The following is a 23,368-nucleotide window of genomic DNA, read 5'->3' as shown; positions in this document are numbered from 1 at the left end:
TTACATCATATTTTTTCTTTTGTTTTGCACAAATATTACCATACCTATCATATAAAAAAATCTGACAATTTTTTTTTTTTAGCACAGCAAGTCTAAGGGTTAATAATATAAAATTAGCAGGTTCACAACATACTGCAAGCAATGTCCTTCCTTGACAAATGGCTTTGAATTATTCTGATGCATTATTTACAGTTCTTGTAGTATAAGTAGTGTGGCATAGTAAGTGATTATTATTCAATCTATCTTAGTTCATTTATGACAAGTACTTATATCTGGGACAAGGGAGAGAGAACAGTACTCATATCATGCGTGATTTTTCCTCAAAGGCTCAGTTCTTCTATTCCTAATGTTAACCTGCAACAGCAAGAAAGACAAGCTGGTATACAAATAATTCTATTAATTAACATATATCTTTCAAAACATTAAAGGATGATCTCTTTTTATTTATCTAACTATCAATCTATCTATATCTCTAATGCCTGTTCCCTTTGGGAACTCCCTTGAGGGGGTGGCCAAGGCAAAAGAGTCTCCATAATTGTTGAACTTAAATAGTGCTTCTTAGCCCTTAATGGTCCACTGGCAGAGAGAGGGCAACTCTAATGCAGTAGTTTCAGAGGCTCCTATCTAATATTCTCACCAACTACTATAATCTAATGATATCTTCCTTTGTAAATCATTTGTTTTACATCATGGATAATAATTATATATAATAAAATGCATCAAAAATTTCTATTCTGTTTACCAGTCAGTAATCCCACAACAAAGACTTTCTTTCATCCAAAAGATTTTACTACATATACAAGGTTACTGCTAGATGTCTTCTTCAATGTTCTGAGAATACTGAAAATAAATACATATTGCACAATGGCTCCCACTTTACATCTGCAACTTCTATCATTTCATAAAGAAAGGAGTTAGGCTAGTTCGACATGATTTTTTCTGGGGGATGACGAGAAGCAATCATGTTTCCTCCAATTTCAGCTCTTTTAAATCCACCCTTTTTGAACTCAAAATGCTTGTTTTAAAAATCTAAATACAAACATCTTACCTTATGCCACCAGTCATCTGTGTTACGAGACAAACCCTCAATGCAAATGATCCCAGGCTTTCCAGGCAGACAGAATCCAGTCAAATCAAACTCCCGGGCCAAGTCCAAAATGTCTTTCCGCTTCACCTGAAATTTTGAAGTCAGTTTTGTTACCAAAGGGAAGAGTTCTACCTACCATGACACAAAATGAAACAATGTCATTAAGTTTCACTTCTGCTTGCACCATGGTTATAAGAACACAGTTTAAAAGTGGGAAAACCTGAAAAAAATCTTGAGCAACAGTTAACTAAACATGCACTTTTTCCTGTTATGCATAGGCCCAAGTATGTGCAGCATCACTCAAGCATAACTTATTTTTAAATATCAGCTTCAAAAAAGTGGAGCAGGTTTCCCCTCATGCATAGTTAGCATATAGAAAAGTGAAGCATGCAGCCTAAGCCCAGCCAATGACCAGGGCCCATGCAAGATATCTAACATCCCCATGCTCCATCAACTCTCATAATTTTCTTCCTGTCTAGATATTCCCTTCACCTGTATTCATTTTTACGATATGACTGCAGTCTGAATTTTGACAACTTTCTGCTGTAATACCAAGGCCTACAAAATGGACACAAATCAACTAAGCTAATGAGGCATGTTCCAGCAAGGAAATATCTTTGTAAACAATTCAACCTAATACAGCAATATGGAAATTCTAATATGAATTCTCATCACTTCCAATGGAGTCTGAAAAATCTGACGTTATGGTAAAATTTCTGTATATGATATGGTCAAGACTGACAAGATTCACCCTATCTTTTAAAAAAGGAAGCTTCTGTAAAAGATACTGTTCAGACAGAGTACCCACAGATTTGATGGCCCTCCCACAAATTTTGGCAAACAGAAGAAAGATCATGAGAGGCAAGTGTTTTGGGAGCAGCTGAGTGAGAGGGTTAGCAGTTTTGATGCACGAGACCGGGTTATAATGATGGGTGATTTGAATGCAAAGGTGAGTAATGTGACAGTTGAGGGAATAATTGGTGTATATGGGGTGTTCAGTGTTGTAAATGGAAATGGTGAAGAGCTGGTAGATCTGTGTGCTGAAAAAGGACTGGTGTTTGGGAATACCTGGTTTAAAAAGCGAGATATACATAAGTATACGTATGTAAGTAAGAGAGATGGCCAGAGAGCATTATTGGATTACGTGTTAATTGATAGAAGCACGAAAGAGAGACTCTTGGATGTTAATGTGCTGAGAGGTGCAACTGGAGGGATGTCTGATCATTATCTTGTGGAAGCGAAGGTGAAGATTTGTGGGGGTTTTCAGAAAAGAAGAGAGAATGTTGGGGTGAAGAGAGTGGTGAGAGTAAGTGAGCTTGGGAAGGAGACTTGTGTGAGGAAGTACCAGGAGAGACTGAGTACAGAATGGAAAAAGGTGAGAACAAAGGAGGTGAGGGGATTGGGGGAAGCATGGGATGCATTTAGGGAAGCAGTGATGGCTTGCGCAAAATATGCTTGAGGCATGAGAAGCATGGGAGGGGGGCAGATTAGAAGGGTAGAGTGGTGGAATGAAGAAGTAAGATTATTAGTGAAAGAGAAGAGAGAGGCATTTGGACAATTTTTGCAGGAGTGCAAACGACTGGGAGATGTATAAAACATAGAGACAATAGGCCATGAGAAAAGTGCAAAGGGTGAAAAAGAGGGCAAATGAAAGTTGGGGTGTGAGAGTATTATTTGAATTTTAGGGAGAAGAAAAAGATGTTTTGGAAGGAGGTAAATAAAGTGTGCAAGACAAGAGAACAAATGGGAACATCAGTGAAGGGAGCTCATGAGGAGGTAATAGCAAGTAGTGGTGATGTGAGAAGATGGAGTGAGTATTTTGAAGGTTTGTTGAATGTGTTAGATGATAGAGTGGCAGATATAGGCTGTTTTGGTAGAGGTGATGTACGAAGTGAGAGGGTTAGGGAGAATGGTTTAGTAAACAGAGAAGAGGTAGCGAACGCTTTGCAGAAGATGAAAGCCAGCAAGTCGGCGGGTGTGGATGGTACTGCAGTGGAATTTATTGAAAAAGGGGGTGACTGTGTTGTTGACTGGTTGGTGATGATATTCAATGTATGTATGGCTCATGGTGAAGTGCCTGAGGACTGGCAGAATGCATGCATAGTGCCACTGTACAAAGGTAAAGGGGATAAAGGTGAGTGTCCAAATTACAGAGGCATAAGTTTGTTGAGCATTCCTGGGGAGGGTATGGGAGGGTATTGATTGAGAGGGTGAAGGCATGTAATGAGCATCAGATTGGGGAAGAGCAGTGTGGTTTCAGAAGAGGTAGAGGATGTGTGGATCAGGTGTTTGCTTTGAAGAATGTATGTGAGAAATACTTAGAAAAACAAATGGATTTCTATGTAGCATTTATGGATCTAGAGAAGGCATATGACAGAGTTGATAAAGATGCCCTGTGGAAGGTACTAAAAATATATGGTGTGGGAGGCAAGTTGCTAAAAGCAGTGAAAAGTTTTTATCATGGATGTAAGGCATGTGTATGAGCAGGAAGAGAGGAAAGTGATTGGTTCTCAGTGAATGTTGGTTGTTTAATTTGTTTATAGATGGGGTTGTTAGGGAAGTGAATGCAAGTTTTGGAGAGAGGGGCAAGTATGCAGTCTGTTGTGGATGAAAGGGCTTGGGAAGTGAGTCAGTTGTTGTCCACTGATGCTACAACGCTGGTGGCTGATTCGAGAGAGAAACTGCAGAAGCTGGTGACTGAGTTTGGTAAAGTGTGTGAAAGAAGAAAGCTGAGAGTAAATGTGAATAAGAGCAAGATTATTAGGTACAGTAGCATTGAATGACAAGTCAATTGGGAGGTAAGTTTGAATGGAGAAAAACTGGAGGAAGTGAAGTGTTTTAGATATCTGGGAGTGGATTTGGCAGAGGATAAAACCTTGGAAGCAGAAGTGAGTCACAGGGTGGGGGAGGGGGCGAAGGTTCTGGGCACGTTGAAGAATGTGTGGAAGGCGAGAACATTATCTCAGAAAGCAAAAATGGGTATGTTTGAAGGAATAGTGGTTCCAACAATGTTATATGGTTGCAAGGCATGGGCTATAGAACGGTTGTTCGAAGGTGGGTGGATGTGTTGGAAATGAGATGTTTGAAGACAATATGTGGTGTGAGGTGGTTTGATCGAGTAAGTAATGAAAGGGCAAGAGAGATGTGTGGTGATAAAAAAGAGTGTGGTTAAGAGAGCAGATGAGGGTGTGTTGAAATGGTTTGGTCAAATGGAGAGAGTGGGTGAGGAAAGATTGACCAAGAGGATATATGTGTCAAAGGTGGAGGGAATGAGGAGAAGTGAGAGAACAGACTGGAAGTGGAAGGATGGAGTGGAAAAAATTTTTGAGCGATCAGGGCCTGAATATGCAAGAGGGTGAGAGGCGTGCAAGGAATTGAGTGAATTGGAACAATGTGGTATACTGGGGTCGACGTGCTGTCAATGGATTGAACCAGAGCATGTGAAGTGTCTGAGGTAAACCATAGAAAGTTCTGTGGGGCCTGGATGTGGAAAGGGAGCTATGGTTTTGGTGCATTACACATGACAGCTGGAGACTGAGTGTGAACAAATGTGGCCTTTGTTGTGACATTTCATGTGTGATGGGGTGGCGACGGCAATGAATAAAGGCAGCAAGTATGAATTATATACATGTGTACATACGTATATATCTGTTTATGTATATATATATATGTATACGTTGAAATGTATAGGTATGTATATGTGCGTGGGTGGATGTGTATGTATATACATGTGTATGTGGGTGGGTTGGGCCATTCTTTCGTGTGTTTCCTTACACTACCTCGCTGACGCAGGAGACAGCTAAAAAGTATATAATAAAAAGAAAATCTACCAGAGAAGAGAAGCAATTAATGTTAGTGCACTTATCAATGTAAGTACACTGAAGTGAGGTTCATCAATAATACCTGCAAAATTCCCAACACATAAAGCCTGCTGTAAAATATTGCTAAAAGCAATGATCATCTTCAGATTCTTTTAGGCTTTCAACCTATAGCAGAACCTAAGATTCCAGTCTGAGGAATAAGGTGGAGGGAACAAGGAGAAGTAGGAGACCAAATTGGAGGTGGAAGGATGGAGTGAAAAAGATTTTGAGTGATTGGGGGACTGAAAAAAAAAGGACCCATCAGGAGGAGTCTTCTACTTAAATATCTTGCCTCCATTTACATAAGACAGGCATTCAAGATACAAGTATCCTTCAAATTAACAAGCAAGCATTCAAAACACCTCATTAACTTTTGCAACCGTAAACTTAAAAACTTTACTTCTTATTTGAGCTGGGTTAGAGGCATTTCATTGCCTAAAGAAAATAAAAAGCTAAAACTCACTGATTTGCAAACGTTTGTGCACCAGAATTTGGAGATGTCAAACTAGGAGTGAAACCAATAAGATTGTGATCTAAAGACTTTACAGAAGCAAATATTGTGTATGAATAGCAAGAGCATGAACAAAATAAGCTGATGGTGTTGAAGAAATGGCCATGATGGTCAAGAACCAGTATAGGGCATTTCATTATTTCATTATTTGTCCCCTCTAGTCGCCTTCTACGACACGTGAGGAATGCGTGGGAAGTATTCTTTCACCCCTATCCCCAGGGATAATATATATATATATATATTTTTTTTTTTTTCATACTATTCGCTATTTCCCGCGATAGCGAGGTAGCGTTAAGAACAGAGGACTGGGCCTTTGAGGGAATATCCTCACCTGGCCCTCTTCTCTGTTCCTTCTTTTGGAAAATAAAAAAAAAAATAAAAAAACGAGAGGGGAGGATTTCCAGCCCCCCGCTCCCTATATATATATATTTTTTTTTTTTTTTTTTTATACCTCGTCGCTGTCTCCCGCGGTTGCGAGGTAGCGCAAGGAAACAGACGAAAGAAATGGCCCAACCCCCCCCCATACACATGTACATACACACGTCCACACACGCAAATATACATACCTACACAGCTTTCCATGGTTTACCCCGGACGCTTCACATGCCTTGATTCAATCCACTGACAGCACGTCAACCCCTGTATACCACATCGCTCCAATTCACTCTATTCCTTGCCCTCCTTTCACCCTCCTGCATGTTCAGGCCCCGATCACACAAAATCCTTTTCACTCCATCTTTCCACCTCCAATTTGGTCTCCCTCTTCTCCTCGTTCCCTCCACCTCCGACACATATATCCTCTTGGTCAATCTTTCCTCACTCATTCTCTCCATGTGCCCAAACCATTTCAAAACACCCTCTTCTGCTCTCTCAACCACGCTCTTTTTATTTCCACACATCTCTCTTACCCTTACGTTACTTACTCGATCAAACCACCTCACACCACACATTGTCCTCAAACATCTCATTTCCAGCACATCCATCCTCCTGCGCACAACTCTATCCATAGCCCACGCCTCGCAACCATACAACATTGTTGGAACCACTATTCCTTCAAACATACCCATTTTTGCTTTCCGAGATAATGTTCTCGACTTCCACACATTTTTCAAGGCTCCCAAAATTTTCGCCCCCTCCCCCACCCTATGATCCACTTCCGCTTCCATGGTTCCATCCGCTGACAGATCCACTCCCAGATATCTAAAACACTTCACTTCCTCCAGTTTTTCTCCATTCAAACTCACCTCCCAATTGACTTGACCCTCAACCCTACTGTACCTAATAACCTTGCTCTTATTCACATTTACTCTTAACTTTCTTCTTCCACACACTTTACCAAACTCCGTCACCAGCTTCTGCAGTTTCTCACATGAATCCGCCACCAGCGCTGTATCATCAGCGAACAACAACTGACTCACTTCCCAAGCTCTCTCATCCCCAACAGACTTCATACTTGCCCCTCTTTCCAAGACTTTTGCATTTACCTCCCTAACAACCCCATCCATAAACAAATTAAACAACCATGGAGACATCACACACCCCTGCCGCAAACCTACATTCACTGAGAACCAATCACTTTCCTCTCTTCCTACACGGACACATGCCTTACATCCTCGATAAAAACTTTTCACTGCTTCTAACAACTTGCCTCCCACACCATATATTCTTAATACCTTCCACAGAGCATCTCTATCAACTCTATCATATGCCTTCTCCAGATCCATAAATGCTACATACAAATCCATTTGCTTTTCTAAGTATTTCTCACATACATTCTTCAAAGCAAACACCTGATCCACACATCCTCTACCACTTCTGAAACCACACTGCTCTTCCCCAATCTGATGCTCTGTACATGCCTTCACCCTCTCAATCAATACCCTCCCATATAATTTACCAGGAATACTCAACAAACTTATACCTCTGTAATTTGAGCACTCACTCTTATCCCCTTTGCCTTTGTACAATGGCACTATGCACGCATTCCGCCAATCCTCAGGCACCTCACCATGAGTCATACATACATTAAATAACCTTACCAACCAGTCAACAATACAGTCACCCCCTTTTTTAATAAGTTCCACTGCAATACCATCCAAACCTGCTGCCTTGCCGGCTTTCATCTTCCGCAAAGCTTTTACTACCTCTTCTCTGTTTATATATATATATATATATATATATATATATATATATATATATATATATATATATATATATATTTTTTTTTTTTTTTTTTTTTTGCCGCTGTCTCCCGCGTTTGTGAGGTAGCGCAAGGAAACAGACGAAAGAAATGGCCCAACCCACCCCCATACACATGTATATACATACGTCCACACACGCAAATATACATACAACCATACAACCATACAAACAACCATACATTAATTATTTCTTTACAATTCCTGCAAACTACTATATCTTCCAGTTACCTACTTCTTACAGTTTCTATATTCTCTTTTGTTTACTGCCAAAGCATATCAGAGATCATTTGAAACTGCTATGACCTAAATGATAACCAGACCCTTTTCCTGGAAAACATGTGTCCAACCTACAGCAACACTTACATAAAATAAATATGAACATTAAATTTTTTTTTTTTTTTTTTTTTTGCTTTGTCGCTGTCTCCCGCGTTTGCGAGGTAGCGCAAGGAAACAGACGAAAGAAATGGCCCAACTCACCCCTATACACATGTATATACATACGTCCACACACGCAAATATACATACCTACACAGCTTTCCATGGTTTACCCCAGATGCTTCACATGCCTTGATTCAATCCACTGACAGCACGTCAACCCCGGTATACCACATCGCTCCAATTCACTCTATTCCTTGCCCTCCTTTCACCCTCCTGCATGTTCAGGCCCCGATCACACAAAATCTTTTTCACTCCATCTTTCCACCTCCAATTTGGTCTCCCTCTTCTCCTCGTTCCCTCCACCTCCGACACATATATCCTCTTGGTCAATCTTTCCTCACTCATTCTCTCCATGTGACCAAACCATTTCAAAACACCCTCTTCTGCTCTCTCAACCACGCTCTTTTTATTTCCACACATCTCTCTTACCCTTACATTACTCACTCGATCAAACCACTCTCTGGTTGAGAGAGCAGAAGAGGGTGTTTTGAAGTGGTTTGGGCACATGGAGAGAATGAGTGAGGAAAGATTGACCAAGAGGATATATGTGTCGGAGGTGGAGGGAACGAGGAGAAGAGGGAGACCAAATTGGAGGTGGAAAGATGGAGTGAAAAAGATTTTGTGTGATCGGGGCCTGAACATGCAGGAGGGTGAAAGGAGGGCAAGGAATAGAGTGAATTGGAGCGATGTGGTATACCGGGGTTGACGTGCTGTCAGTGGATTGAATCAAGGCATGTGAAGCATCTGGGGTAAACCATGGAAAGCTGTGTAGGTATGTATATTTGCGTGTGTGGACGTGTGTATGTACATGTGTATGGGGGGGGTTGGGCCATTTCTTTCGTCTGTTTCCTTGCGCTACCTCGCAAACGCGGGAGACACCGACAAAGTATAATAAATAAAATATAAATATATATATATGCACAAAAGATGCTTGTGGCATGAGAAGAGTGGGAGGTGGGTTGATTAGAAAGGGTAGTGAGTGGTGGGATGAAGAAGTAAGATTATTAGTGAAAGAGAAGAGAGAGGCATTTGGACGATTTTTGCAGGGAAAAAATGCAATTGAGTGGGAGATGTATAAAAGAAAGAGACAGGAGGTCAAGAGAAAGGTGCAAGAGGTGAAAAAGAGGGCAAATGAGAGTTGGGGTGAGAGAGTATCATTAAATTTTAGGAAGAATAAAAAGATGTTCTGGAAGGAGGTAAATAAAGTGCATAAGACAAGGGAGCAAATGGGAACTTCAGTGAAGGGCGCAAATGGGGAGGTGATAACAAGTAGTGGTGATGTGAGAAAGAGATGGAGTGAGTATTTTTAAGGTTTGTTGAATGTGTTTGATGACAGAGTGGCAGATATAGGGTGTTTTGGTCGAGGTGGTGTGCAAAGTGAGAGGGTTAGGGAAAATGATTTGGTAAACAGAGAAGAGGTAGTAAAAGCTTTGCGGAAGATGAAAGCCGGCAAGGCAGCAGGTTTGGATGGTATTGCAGTGGAATTTATTAAAAAAGGGGGTGACTGTACTATTGACTGGTTGGTAAGGTTATTTAATGTATGTATGACTCATGGTGAGGTGCCTGAGGATTGGCGGAATGCTTGCATAGTGCCATTGTACAAAGGCAAAGGGGATAAGAGTGAGTGCTCAAATTACAGAGGTATAAGTTTGTTGAGTATTCCTGGTAAATTATAAGGGAGTGTATTGATTGAGAGGGTGAAGGCATGTACAGAGCATCAGATTGGGGGAGAGCAGTGTGGTTTCAGAAGTGGTAGAGGATGTGTGGATCAGGTGTTTGCTTTGAAGAATGTATGTGAGAAATACTTAGAAAAGCAAATGGATTTGTATGTAGCATTTATGGATCTGGAGAAGGCATATGATAGAGTTGATAGAGATGCTCTGTGGAAGGTATTAAGAATATATGGTGTGGGAGGCAAGTTGTTAGAAGCAGTGAAAAGTTTTTATCGAGGATGTAAGGCATGTGTACGTGTAGGAAGAGAGGAAAGTGATTGGTTCTCAGTGAATGTAGGTTTGCAGCAGGGGTGTGTGATGTCTCCATGGTTGTTTAATTTGTTTATGGATGGGGTTGTTAGGGAGGTGAAGGCAAGAGTTTTAGAAAGAGGGGCAAGTATGAAGTCTGTTGTGGATGAGAAAGCTTGGGAAGTGAGTCAGTTGTTGTTCGCTGATGATACAGCGCTGGTGGCTGATTCATGTGAGAAACTGCAGAAGCTGGTGACTGAGTTTGGTAAAGTCTGTGAAAGAAGAAAGTTAAGAGTAAATGTGAATAAGAGCAAGGTTATTAGGTACAGTAGGGTTGAGGGTCAAGTCAATTGGGAGGTAAGTTTGAATGGAGAAAAACTGGAGGAAGTAAAGTGTTTTAGATATCTGGGAGTGGATCTGGCAGCGGATGGAACCATGGAAGCGGAAGTGAATCATAGGGTGGGGGAGGGGGCAAAAATCCTGGGAGCCTTGAAGAATGTTTGGAAGTCGAGAACATTATCTCAGAAAGCAAAAATGGGTATGTTTGAAGGAATAGTGGTTCCAACAATGTTGTATGGTTGCGAGGCGTGGGCTATGGATAGAGTTGTGCGCAGGAGGATGGATGTGCTGGGAATGAGATGTTTGAGGACAATGTGTGGTGTGAGGTGGTTTGATCGAGTAAGTAATGTAAGGGTAAGAGAGGTGTGTGGGAATAAAAAGAGCGTGGTTGAGAGAGCAGAAGAGGGTGTTTTGAAATGGTTTGGGCACATGGAGAGAATGAGTGAGGAAAGATTGACCAAGAGGATATATGTGTCGGAGGTGGAGGGAACAAGGAGAAGTGGGAGACCAAATTGGAGGTGGAAAGATGGAGTGAAAAAGATTTTGAGTGATCGGGGCCTGAACATGCAGGAGGGTGAAAGGTGGGCAAGGAATAGAGTGAATTGGATCGATGTGGTATACCGGGGTTGACGTGCTGTCAGTGGATTGAATCAGGATGTGTGAAGTGTCTGGGGTAAACCATGGAAAGCTGTGTGGGGCCTGGATGTGGAAAGGGAGCTGTGGTTTCGGGCATTATTGCATGACAGCTAGAGACTGAGTGTGAATGAATGGGGCCTTTGTTGTCTTTTCCTAGCGCTACCTCGCACACATGAGGGGGGAGGGGGATGGTATTCCATGTGTGGCGAAGGTGGCGATGGGAATGAATAAAGGCAGACAGTGTGAATTGTGTGCATGGGTATATATGTATGTGTCTGTGTGTGTATATATATGTGTACATTGAGATGTATAGGTATGTATATTTGCGTGTGTGGACGTGTATGTATATACATATGTATGGGGGTGGGTTGGGCCATTTCTTTCGTCTGTTTCCTTGCGCTACCTCACAAACGCGGGAGACAGCGACAAAGCAAAATAAATAAATAAATAAATAAATTATTTGTTCCAAACTATTATCTTTTTATATTATACTTTGTCACTGTCTCCCGCGTTAGCGAGGTAGCGCAAGAAAACAGACGAAAGAAAGGCCCAACCCACCCACATAAACCTGTATATACATAAATGCCCACACACACACACACACATACATACCTATATGTTTCAACGTATACATACACAGACATATACACATATACACATGTACATATTCATACATGCTGCCTTCACCCATTCCATTCGCCACCACACCACACATGAAATGGCACCCCCCTCCCCCGTGTGCGCACAAAGCAGTGCTAGGAAAAGAAAAAGGCTACATTTGTTCACAGTCTCTAGCTGTCATGTATAATGCACCAAAACCATAGCTCCCTTTCCACATCCAGGCCCCATAAAACTTTCCATGGTTTACCCTAGATCCTTCACATGCCCTGGTTCAATCCACAGACAGCACGTCGACCCCAGTATACCACAATGTTCCAATTCACTCTATTCCTGGCAAGCCTTTTGCCCTCCTGTATGTTCAGGCCCCAATTGCTCAAAAACTTTTTCACTCCAGCATTCCACCTCCAATTTGGTCTCCCACTTCTCCTCATTCCCTCAACCTCTGACAAATATATCCTCTTCGTCAATCTTTCCTCACTATTCTCTCCATGTGACCATGCCATTTCAACACATCCTCTTCTGCTCTCTCAACCACACACTTTTTATTACCACACATTACTTTCACCCTTTCATTACATACATGATCAAACCACTTCTCACCACATATTGTCCTCAAACATTTAATTTCCAATACATCCACCCTCCTCCACACAATCCTATCTAAAGCCCATGCCTCACAACCACATAACATTGTTGGAGCTGCTATTCCTTCCAACAAATCCATTTTTGCTCTCCAAGATAATGTTCTCGCCTTCCAAACATTCTTCAGTACTCCCGGAACCTTTGCTACCTCCCCCTCCTTGCGACACTTCTGCTTCCATGGTTCCATCCACTGCTAAATCCACTCCCAGATATGAAGAACACTTATCCTTCAGTTTTTCTCCATTCAAACTTACCTCCCAATTAACTTGTCCCTCAACCCGACTGAACCTAATAACCTTGCTCTTATTCACATGTGACCAAACCATTTCAATATACCCTCTTTTACTCTTTCAACCACATTCTTTTTATTACCATACATCTCTCTTACCCTTTCATTACTTACTGAATCAAACCACCTCACACCACATATTGTCCTCAAACATCTCATTTCCAGCACATCCACCCTCCTCCACACAACCCTATCTATAGCCCATGCCTCACAACATATAACATTGTTGGAACCACTATTCCTTCAAACATGCTCATTTTTGCTCTCCGAGATAACACTCTCGCCTTCCACACATTCTTCAACGTGCCCAGAACCCCCCAACCTGTAGCTCACTTCTGCTTCTATGGTTCCATCTGCTGCCAAATCCACTCCCAGATATCTAAAACACTTTACTTTCTCCAGTTTTTCTCCACTCAAACTTACCTCCCAAATGACTTGTCCCTCAACCCTACTGTACCTAATAACCTTGCTCTTATTCACATTTACTTTCAGCTTTCTTCTTTCACACACTTTACCAAATTCAGTCACCAACTTCAGCAGTTTCCCACCCGAATCAGCCACCAGCGCTGTATCATCAGCAAACAACAACTGACTCACTTTCCAAGCTCTCTCATCCACAACAGACTGCATACTTGCCCCTCTCTCCAAAACTCTTGCATTCACCTCCAACCCCAGCCATAAAAAAATTAAACCATGGAGACATCACGCAACCCTGCCGCAAACCGACATTCATTAGGAACCAATCACTTTCCTCGCTTCCTACTCATACACATGCCTTACATCCTTGATAAAAACTTTTCACTGCTTCTAGCAACTTACCTCCCACACCATATACTCTTAGTACCTTCCACAGAGCATCTCTATCAACTTTATCATATGCCTTCTCCAGATCCATATATGCTATATACAAATCCATCTGTTTTTCTAAGTATCTCTCACATACATTCTTCAAAGCAAACACCTGATCAACACATCCTCTACAACTTCTGAAGCCCACACTGCTCTTCCACAATCTGATGTTCTGTACATACCTTCACCCTCTCAATCAATACCATCCCATATAATTTCCCAGGAATACTCAACAAACTTAAACCTGTGTAATTTCAGCAGTCACCTTTATCCCTTTGCCTTTGTACAATGGCACTATGCATGCATTCTGCCAATCCTCAGGCACTTAACCACGAACCATACATGCAATGAATATCCTTACCAACCAGTCAACAACAGAGTTGTCCCCTTTTTCAATAAATTCCACTGCAATACCATCCAAACCCGCCACCTTGCCGACTTTCATCTTCTGCAAACCTTTCACTACCTCTCTCTGTTTACCAAATCATTCTCCCTGACCCTCTCACTTCGCACACCACCTCGACCAAAACACCCTATATCTGCCACTCTATCAAACACATTCATCAAACCTTCAAAATACTCACTCCAACTCCCTCTCCCTTCACCACTACTTGTTATTACCTCCCCATTTGCCCCCTTGACCAATGTTCCCATTTGTTCTCTTGTCTTACACACTTTATTTACCTCCTTCCAAAACATCTTTTAATTCTCCCTAAAATTTAATGATACTCTTTCACCCCAACTCTTATTTGCCCTCTTTTCCACCTCTTGCACTTTTCTCTTGACCTCCTGCCTCTTTCTTTTAGACATCTCCCAGAGATTTGCACTATTTCCCAGCAAAAATCATCCAAATGCCTCTCTCTTCTCTTTCATCAACAATCTTACTTCTTCATCCCACCACTCACTACCCTTTCTAACCCGCCCACCTCCCACCTTTCTCATGCCACAGGCATCTTTGGCGCAAGCCATCACTGCTTCCCTAAATACATCCCATTCCTCCTCCACTCTCCTTTCTTCATTTGCTCTCACCTTTTTCCATTCTGCACTCAATCTCTCCAGGTACTTCCTCACACAAGTCTCCTTCCCAAGCTCACTTACTCTCACCACTCTCTTCACCCCAACATTTTCTCTTTTTTTCTGCAAACCTCTACATATCTTCACCTCTGCCTCCACAAAGGTAATGATCAGACATTCCCTCCAGTTGCCCCTCTCAGCACATTAACATCCAAAAGTCTCTTTTTCACGCACCTATCAATTAACACGTAATCCAATAACGCTCTCTAGCCATCTCTTATACTTACATACGTATACTTATGTATATCTCTCTTTTTATACCAGGCATTCCCAATCACCAGTCCTTTTTCAGCACACAAATCTACAAGCTCTTCACCATTTCCATTTACAACACTGACCACCCCATGTACACCAATTATACCCTCAACTACTACATTACTCACCTTTGCATTCAAATCACCCATCACTATAACCAGGTCTCGAGCATCAAAGCTGCTATCACACTCACTCAGCTGCTCCGAAAACACTTGCCTCTCATGATCTTTCTTCTCATGACCAAGTGCATAGGCACCACTAATCACCCTTCTCTCTCCATCAACTTTCAGTTTTATCCATATCAATCTAGAGTTTACTTTCTTACACTCTATCACATACTCCCACAACTCCTGTGTCAGGAGTAGTGCTACTCCTTCCTTTGCTCTTGTCCTCTCACCAACCCCTGACTTTACTCCCAAGACATTCCCAAACCACTCTTCCCCTTTACCCTTGAGCTTCGTTTCACTCAAAGCCAAAACATCCAGGTTCCTTCCCTCAAACATGCTACCTATCTCTCCTTTTTTCTCATCTTGATTACATCCACACACATTTAGACACCCCAATCTGAGTCTTCGAGGAGGATGAGCACTCCCTGACTTCTTCTTCTGTTTCCCCTTTCAGAAACTTAAAATACTGTTAAGGAGAAAAAGAATTGGCCACAAATCTACCAGATTCATCCTAGATAATGCTAAAGCATTCCTTGTGATGTACAGTTGCCCAGTGTAGTGATGTCACAAAATTAGTGAATTTCGTTCAGTGGCGACACCTGGCATTTTGTTCGACTAAACAGATTTCTCCCATTATTCTATCAAGTGAAGGGCACTTCATTGAAATAATACTAAATATATATATATATTAGTTATTGTTTGAGTGAAGATCATAGCCTTAATCACCAAGAAAATTATCCAAATTTTTAAGACTGAAATATTGGGAAACGAAGCAATATGACACAAAATTTTCCCACACTGGGAGAGAGCTGCCAGGCAGCATTGTCAGTTTTGAATATCAGTGATGATTATGCATTATGAATAATCCTGCTACGAATATGTCCTGGAAATGGGATTCTGGGGTTTAAGGAATAAAGATGCATATATTGATGGTATCTAAACAAAGGAATAAAGAATTCACTCTTGTCATGTCAGAGACTAGATGAACCTACCCATTCTCAGATGTTACGACTGGGCAGAGCATTAGAGGTGATAAAAGATTATATCCCTGGGGATAGCGGAGAAAGAATACTTCCCACGTATTCCCTGTGTGTCGTAGAAGGCGACTAAAAAGGAAGGGAGCAGGGGCTGGATATCCTCTCCTCTCGTTTTTAGTTTTCCTAATGAAGGAGCAGAGGAGGGGGCCACGTGAGGATATTCTCTTAAAGGCTTAGTCCTCTGTTCTTAACGCTACCTCGCTAACACGGGAAATGGCGAATAGTATGAAAGAAAAGAAAAATGAATATTGATGGTATCTAAACAAAGTGTAAAAGCACAATTGATGATACACCAAGATTTGTATATATTCATACGATAGCAACTTTACCTTGCTGTATATATGATGTGAATATATCCATAAGCGGGCAAACTTGCTGTCCTTAGTTTCTGTGGCATTTTCAGTACTCTTAGACTTTTCTTCTGGACAATCATCAAAAAATGTTTCACCTTTTTCTTGTAACCAAGTAATAGCAGGACCTATACAAAGATCACCTTTCTGTAAGGTCTTCAAATACCTGAAATAAAAATATCACATTGGGCAAAAACACCATCTACTCATGTGAAATTTTAAATAGTACAACAATTCCAAAATATCAGTGATACCTACATCAAAAAGAATTCATTCTCGAAAACTATAAACATATACATCAATTAAGGAGGAGTAGCACTACTCCTGAAACAGGAGTGGTGGGATTATGTGACAGAGTGTAAGAAAGTAAACTCTAGATTGATATGGGTAAAACTGAAAGTCGATGGAGAGAGATGGGTGATTATTGGTGCATATGCACCTGGGCATGAGAAGAAAGATCATGAGAGGCAAGTGTTTTGGGAGCAGCTGAGTGAGTGTGTTAGTAGTCTTGATGCTCAAGACCAGGTTATAGTGATGGGTGATTTGAATGCAAAGGTGAGTAATGTGGCAGTTGAGGGAATAATTGGTGTACATGGGGTGTTCAGTGTTGTAAATGGAAATGGTGAAGAGCTAGTACATTTATGTGCTGAAAAAGGACTGGTGATTGGGAATACCTGGTTTAAAAAGAGAGATATACATAAGTATATGTATGTAAGCATGAGAGATGGCCAGAGAGCGTTATTGGATTACGTGTTAATTGATAGGCGCACAAAAGAGAGACTTTTCGATGTTAATGTGCTGAGAGGTGCAACTGCAGGGATGCCTGATCATTATCTTGTAGAGGCGAAGGTGAAGATTTGTAGAGCTTGGGAAGGAGACTTATGTGAGGAAGTACCAGGAGAGACTGAGTACAGAATGGAAAAAGGTGAGAACAAAGGACGCATGGGGAGTGGGGGAGGAATGGGATGTATTTAGGGAAGCAGTGATGGTTTGCGCAAAAGATGCTTGTGACATGAGAAGCGTGGGAGGTGGGCAGATTAGAAAGGGTAGTGAGTGGTGGGATGAAGAAGTAAGATTATTAGTGAAAGAGAAGAGAGAGGCATTTGGACGATTTTTGCAGGGAAAAATGTAAATGACTGGGAGATGTATAAAAGAAAAAGGCAGGAGGTCAAGAGAAAGGTGCAAGAGGTGAAAAAGAGGGCAAATGAGAGTTGGGGTGAGAGAGTATCATTAAATTTTAGGGAGAATAAAAAGATGTTTTGGAAGGAGGTAAAGTGCGTAAGACAAGGGAACAAATGGGAACTTCAGTGAAGGGGGCTAATGGAGAGGTGATAACAAGTAGTGGTGATGTGAGAAGGAGATGGAGTGAGTATTTTGAAGGTTTGTTGAATGTGTTTGATGATAGAGTGGCAGATATAGGGTGTTTTGGTCGAGGTGGTGTGCAAAGTGAGAGGGTTAGGGAGAATGATTAGGAAAACAGAGAAGTAGTAAAAGCTTTGCGGAAGATGAAAGTCAACAAGGCAGCGGGTTTGGATGGTATTGCAGTGGAATTTATTAAAAAAGGGGGTGACTGTATTGTTGACTGGTTGGTAAGGCTATTCAATGTATGTATGACTCATGGTGAGATGCCTGAGGATTGGCAGAATGCTTGCATAGTGCCATTGTACAAAGGCAAAGGGGATAAAAGTGAGTGCTCAAATTACAGAGGTTTAAGTTTGTTGAGTATCCCTGGGAAATTATATGAGAGGGTATTGATTGAGAGGGTGAAGGCATGTACAGAGCATCAGATTGGGGAAGAGCAGTGTGGTTTCAGAAGTGGTAGAGGATGTGTGGATCAGGTGTTTGCTTTGAAGAATGTATGTGAGAAATACTTGGAAAAGCAAATGGATTTGTATGTAGCATTTATGGATCTGGAGAAGGCGTATGATAGAGTTGATAGAGATGCTCTGTGGAAGGCATTAAGAATATATGGTGTGGGAGGCAAGTTGTTAGAAGCAGTGAAAAGTTTTTATCAAGGATGTAAGACATGTATACGTGTAGGAAGAGAGGAAAGTGATTGGTTCTCAGTGAATGTAGGTTTGCAGCAGGGGTGTGTGATGTCTCCATGGTTGTTTAATTTGTTTATGGATGAGGTTGTTAGGGAGGTGAATGCAAGAGTTTTGGAAAGAGGGGCAAGTGTGCAGTCTGTTGTGGATGAGAGAGCTTGGGAAGTGAGTCAGTTGTTGTTCGCTGATGATACAGCGTTGGTGTCTGATTCGTGTGAGAAACTGCAGAAGCTGGTGACTGAGTTTGGTAAAGTGTGTGAAAGAAGAAAGCTGAGAGTAAATGTGAATAAGAGCAAGGTCATTAGGTACAGTAGGGTTGAGGGTCAAGTCAATTGGAAGGTAAGTTTGAATGGAGAAAAACTGGAGGAAGTGAAGTGTTTTAGATATCTAGGAGTGGCTTTGGCAGCGGATGAAACCATGGAAGCAGAAGTGAATCATAGGGTGGGGGAGGGGGCAAAAATTTTGGTAGCGTTGAAGAATGTGTGGAAGTCGAGAACATTATCTCGGAAAGCAAAAATGGGTATGTTTGAGGGAATAGTGGTTCCAACAATGTTATATGTTTGTGAGGCGTGGGCTATGGATAGAGCTGTGCGGAGGAGGGTGGATGTGTTGGAAATGAGATGTTTGAGGATAATATGTGGTGTGAGGTAGTTTGATCGAGTAAGTAATAATAGGGTAAGAGAGATGTGTGGTAATAAAAAGAGTGTGGTTGAGAGAGCAGAAGAGGGTGTTTTGAAATGGTTTGGTCACATGGAGAGAATGAGTGAGGAAAGATTGACCAAGAGGACATATGTGTCAGAGGTGGAGGGAACGAGGAGAAGTGGGAGACCAAATTGGAGGTGGAAAAAGATGGAAAGAAAATGATTTTGATTGATCGGGGCCTGAACATACAGGAGGGTGAAAGGCGTGCAAGAAATAGAGTGAATTGGAACGATTTGGTATACCAGGGTCGACGTGCTGTCAATGGATTGAACCAGGGCATGTGAAGCGTCTCTGGTAAACCATGGAAAGTTTTGTAGGGCCTGAATGTGGAAAGGTAGCTGTGGTTTCGGTGCATTATTACATGAAAGCTATGGACTGAGTGCGAACAAATGTGGCCTTTGTTTTTTCCTAGCGATACCTTGCACACATGAGGGGGGAGGGAGTTGTTTTTTCATGTGTGGCAGGGGGTTCGATGGGAATGAATAAAGGCAGACAGTATGAATTATGTACATGTGTATATATATGTATATGTCTGTGTGTGCATATATATATGTATACTTTGAGATGTATAGGTATGTATATTTGCGTGTGTGGACGTGTATGTATATACATGTGTATGTGGGGGGGTGGGCCATTCTTTTGTCTGTTTCCTTGCACTACCTTGCTAACGCGGGAGACAGCGACAAAGCAAAATAAATAAATAAAATAATAAAAATCAATTAAGAAATTCCAAGAAAGATTCCTAGGCCCAAACAATGAGAACTTTAGATAAGTATGCAGGATAATCATGACAAACTGTTTCCTCTTTTACCTGTACCCAAGCAATACCTAAAGCAGTACTGTACAAGATGATCACTTTTTGTAGGGTCTCTGAACTCATAAAATGGTCTGATCATATCTACCATACATTCTACAATCAGATCAGACAGAACTGCCAACATCAATTCTTTTTATACACAACAGCCTAAGTGGGACAGTGTCATGAACAAACAACAAACTGATCTGCATAAGTCAACTCTCTATCTATCATGTAAAATGCATCAAAAACCTACACTAACGTTCACAGCCAAGGTCAATAAGTTATAAAAAAGTAACAAGATCATTTCAATTGTCCTGGTTCAGCTCTATAAGAGCATGTTACCCAACATATACTATGTCATTTCAATTCATTCCAAATAATTTATGCATGTCCTTAGCTACATAAAAAGTTTGAAATATTCATATTTTCTTTATTCCAAATATATACATGTATTTCTACTCTTATCACAATGCTCTCTGTGTTTCATATCTCTTCCTCTATCACAAACAGCCTCAAATAGACAGACCCAGAGGTCTGTTGCTGTTTGAATTCCTTTGTATCCTTCATTGAATTTACTTCCCTCATCACTTCATCCTTAAACAGATTAGACAGCCATGGTAAGAACACACATCTTTGCCTGGAATGACTCACCCTCCTCTCTTCAATGACTCACCCTTCTCCCTTCCTACTCACAAAAATGCCCTACTTTTAAAGATACCTTGTAGAAGGTCTTTAAAAATATACAGTGCTGGAAGAAAGCTCTTAAAAGCAGTGAGAAGTCCAAACCACATCCAAATTCCTCATCCTGTCCTCATCTATAGCCCATGCCTTGCATCCATATAATACTAATGGAAATACTGTACCTCCAAACATAAAAATTTTTGCCCTCCCAGATAACGATCTCTCTTTCCACACATTTTTCAGTGCTCCCAGAACCTTCGCCCCCTCACCCACCTTATGACACTTATGCTTCCAAGGCTCCATTCACTGCCATGTCCGCTCTAAGTATCTTTAAACACTTCACTTCCTCCAATTTTTCTCCATTCATACTCACACCCCAACTAACCTCTCCTCAATCCTGCTAAACCTAACAACCTTACTTTTCCTCCCATTTATTCTCATCTTCCTCCTTTCACACACTTTTTCAAGCACAAGCACCAACTTCTGCAATTTCTCATTTGAGTCTATTACAGTGCTGTGTCATCAGCAAATGATATAATGCACTGATACATGTATATATTTGGAATAAAGAAAATATGAATATTTCAAACTTTTTATGTAGCTAAGGACATGCATAAATTCAGTGAATAGGAAATTGGTTGATTGGCAGTATACAAAGAGTTATGATTAATGCTCAAGCCTCAGAATGGTTAGATGTAACAAGTGGTGTGCCATAATGATCTGTCATGGGACTGGTTCTCTTTCTCATATCCATTAATGATACAAATAATAGGCTGCACTAGAAAATATCAAAATTTGCATATGATGCTAAGCTGGGAAATAAATATACAAATAAACTTGAATGTCCATCACTTCACTCTGACATTGACAAAGAAGTGGACGGGCTCAAAGCTGGTAAATGGATTCTGACATCAGCAAGTACAAAGTTCTACATATCGGAAATAAAAATGAAATGGGAAGCTAGAGTATGAATTCTGTTGAACCGCAAATGGTAAATGTGGAAAATTCCTTAGGCATCATAATCTCTGGAGACCGAAAACTTAGTAAGCAGTGCAAAGGGACAGAAAAAAAAAGTAAACAAGATTCTTAGATTCAGAGGTAGAACTTTTGAATTTACGTCTCAAGATATCCTTACTCTTTACAATTTACTGGTTCATCTCCATCTTGAATACTGTGTTCAGTTTTGGTCATCCTACTTGAAAAAAGACAAGACAGAGAATAGAGAGTGCAGCATCAAGCTACAAAGATAATTCCTGGACTGAGAATCATATCCTCTAAGAGCTGACAAAATGACTTGAATCTATTTAACGTTGAAAACAAGTTATAAGGTGATATAAGACAATTATTCAAAATTATCAAAGGCATTGATATTAGTGATGTAACAAGCTACTTAAGGTTTGATTCATTGGATTTCACTCACAGTAATGGATACAAACTTGTGGGCAAATGTATTATGCAAATGAGGCAAAATAGTTTTTCTTCAACAAGCTTGTTTACATGAGAAATTTTTACAAATTTGATTGGCTGAAAGTAGTACTATAGGTATGTTTAAGAACAGACTTGATGAATATTTCACTTCAAGTCCAAGACTTACAATATTTGTGCCTTCTTAGTCACAATGACAGTTTGCAGGTTTTTCTCTTTGAATTAACTGTATGCCTTCCAACTTTTACCACACTAATCTGCGAGTTTCTGATATCTTCCACTATCACTTACAGCCTCAAAGGGACCTACTGGTCTAAATTTCTGTGTACCCCTTTGTATTTCTTTGTATAAATAAGGTGACCTATCGATCTATATCTCCTACATCAACTTCCAATTGGAACTCCTTCGAGGGGGTGACAAGGTAATAGCCTCTATAGCCAGTGAACTCCAGTGCTGCTTCTTAGCCTTTAGTACCTCACCCTTAACAGGCCATTGGCAAAGGGCAACTCTAGTGCAGTATTGCAGAGGTTCCTACCTAAAGTTCCCACTGCCTACTTCTCCCACCCAATGTTCCTACCTATTACTTCTACCTATGTTTCTACCTAATGCTCCAGCCTAAATGTTCCTACCAACTAATTCTATCTACTGCCCCTGCCATTTTGCCAAAAGGTAGGGCTAGCTCATACCACTCACTGCAAGAAACTCTAGAGTTACAAAGGATAAACTATGTGAATTAAGCGTTGTTAAGCGTTATGTATGATAAGGAAAGATTGTATGTTTGTGGACAGAATGCCAGTAGTCCACATATGGGTGAGGCATAAAGAAAAAAACAGCTACCTGGGTCAAAGGAGTGCAACTTAACAACCACTGAAGTGCTGCTCACTACACAGCCATCACTAACCCTCCTAGTACTCAGCAGGAAAGTACTGATAATCTAAATCCCTGGCCATTGGTTGCCTACCAACTACTACCTATAGTAGTAGGATACCAATCATTTGTGATCACATTTTCTCATTGCTGTTGGAGTTTGGGGCATCAGAGGTAAACACAGCCCCTCAATCAACTGAAATACTGTTCTAGGGCATGGCATATAACAATCTGAGGTGAAACAACTAGTACCAGAGAAAGGCTGAGAACAGAGTTGGAGGGCCACTTGCAAGGTCATCACTGACAAACACAGATGGTTAGACAAAGGTTGTAGGTTAACACATAATAAGAGTGAAGAGGAAGAATACTGGTTCCTCACAAGATAAAGAATGATAGTAATAACAAATAACTTTACCAAGGAAGACATCAGATGTGCTGTCTAAGTTTACTCATCAGCCACATGTGAATATGGTGGAGAGCATTTTGAGTAACGATGGTGAACAGCCTGAAAATGGGAACAGTAAAGTTTGCA

General features: G+C 41.0%; 1 protein-coding gene across 6 annotated transcripts in view; it reads right to left on the bottom strand.

Annotated features, from left to right (window-relative positions):
- LOC139754273 (RWD domain-containing protein 2A) overlaps positions 1-23,368 on the bottom strand; it is a 69,466-nt gene that overhangs the window by 8,884 nt on the left and 37,214 nt on the right. For all 6 annotated transcript variants that reach the window (XM_071671653.1, XM_071671652.1, XM_071671654.1 and 3 more), the window contains exons 5-6: positions 16,297-16,483; positions 1,049-1,174 (exon numbers count right to left, since the gene is read on the bottom strand). In XM_071671653.1, the coding sequence (XP_071527754.1) occupies positions 1,049-1,174; positions 16,297-16,483 (313 nt within the window). The remainder of the gene's footprint in view (positions 1-1,048; positions 1,175-16,296; positions 16,484-23,368) is intronic.

This window comes from Panulirus ornatus, chromosome 16 (genome assembly GCF_036320965.1).
Source record: "Panulirus ornatus isolate Po-2019 chromosome 16, ASM3632096v1, whole genome shotgun sequence".
NCBI lineage: Eukaryota > Metazoa > Arthropoda > Malacostraca > Decapoda > Palinuridae > Panulirus > Panulirus ornatus.
This window is presented reverse-complemented; position numbering and strand designations above follow the sequence as displayed.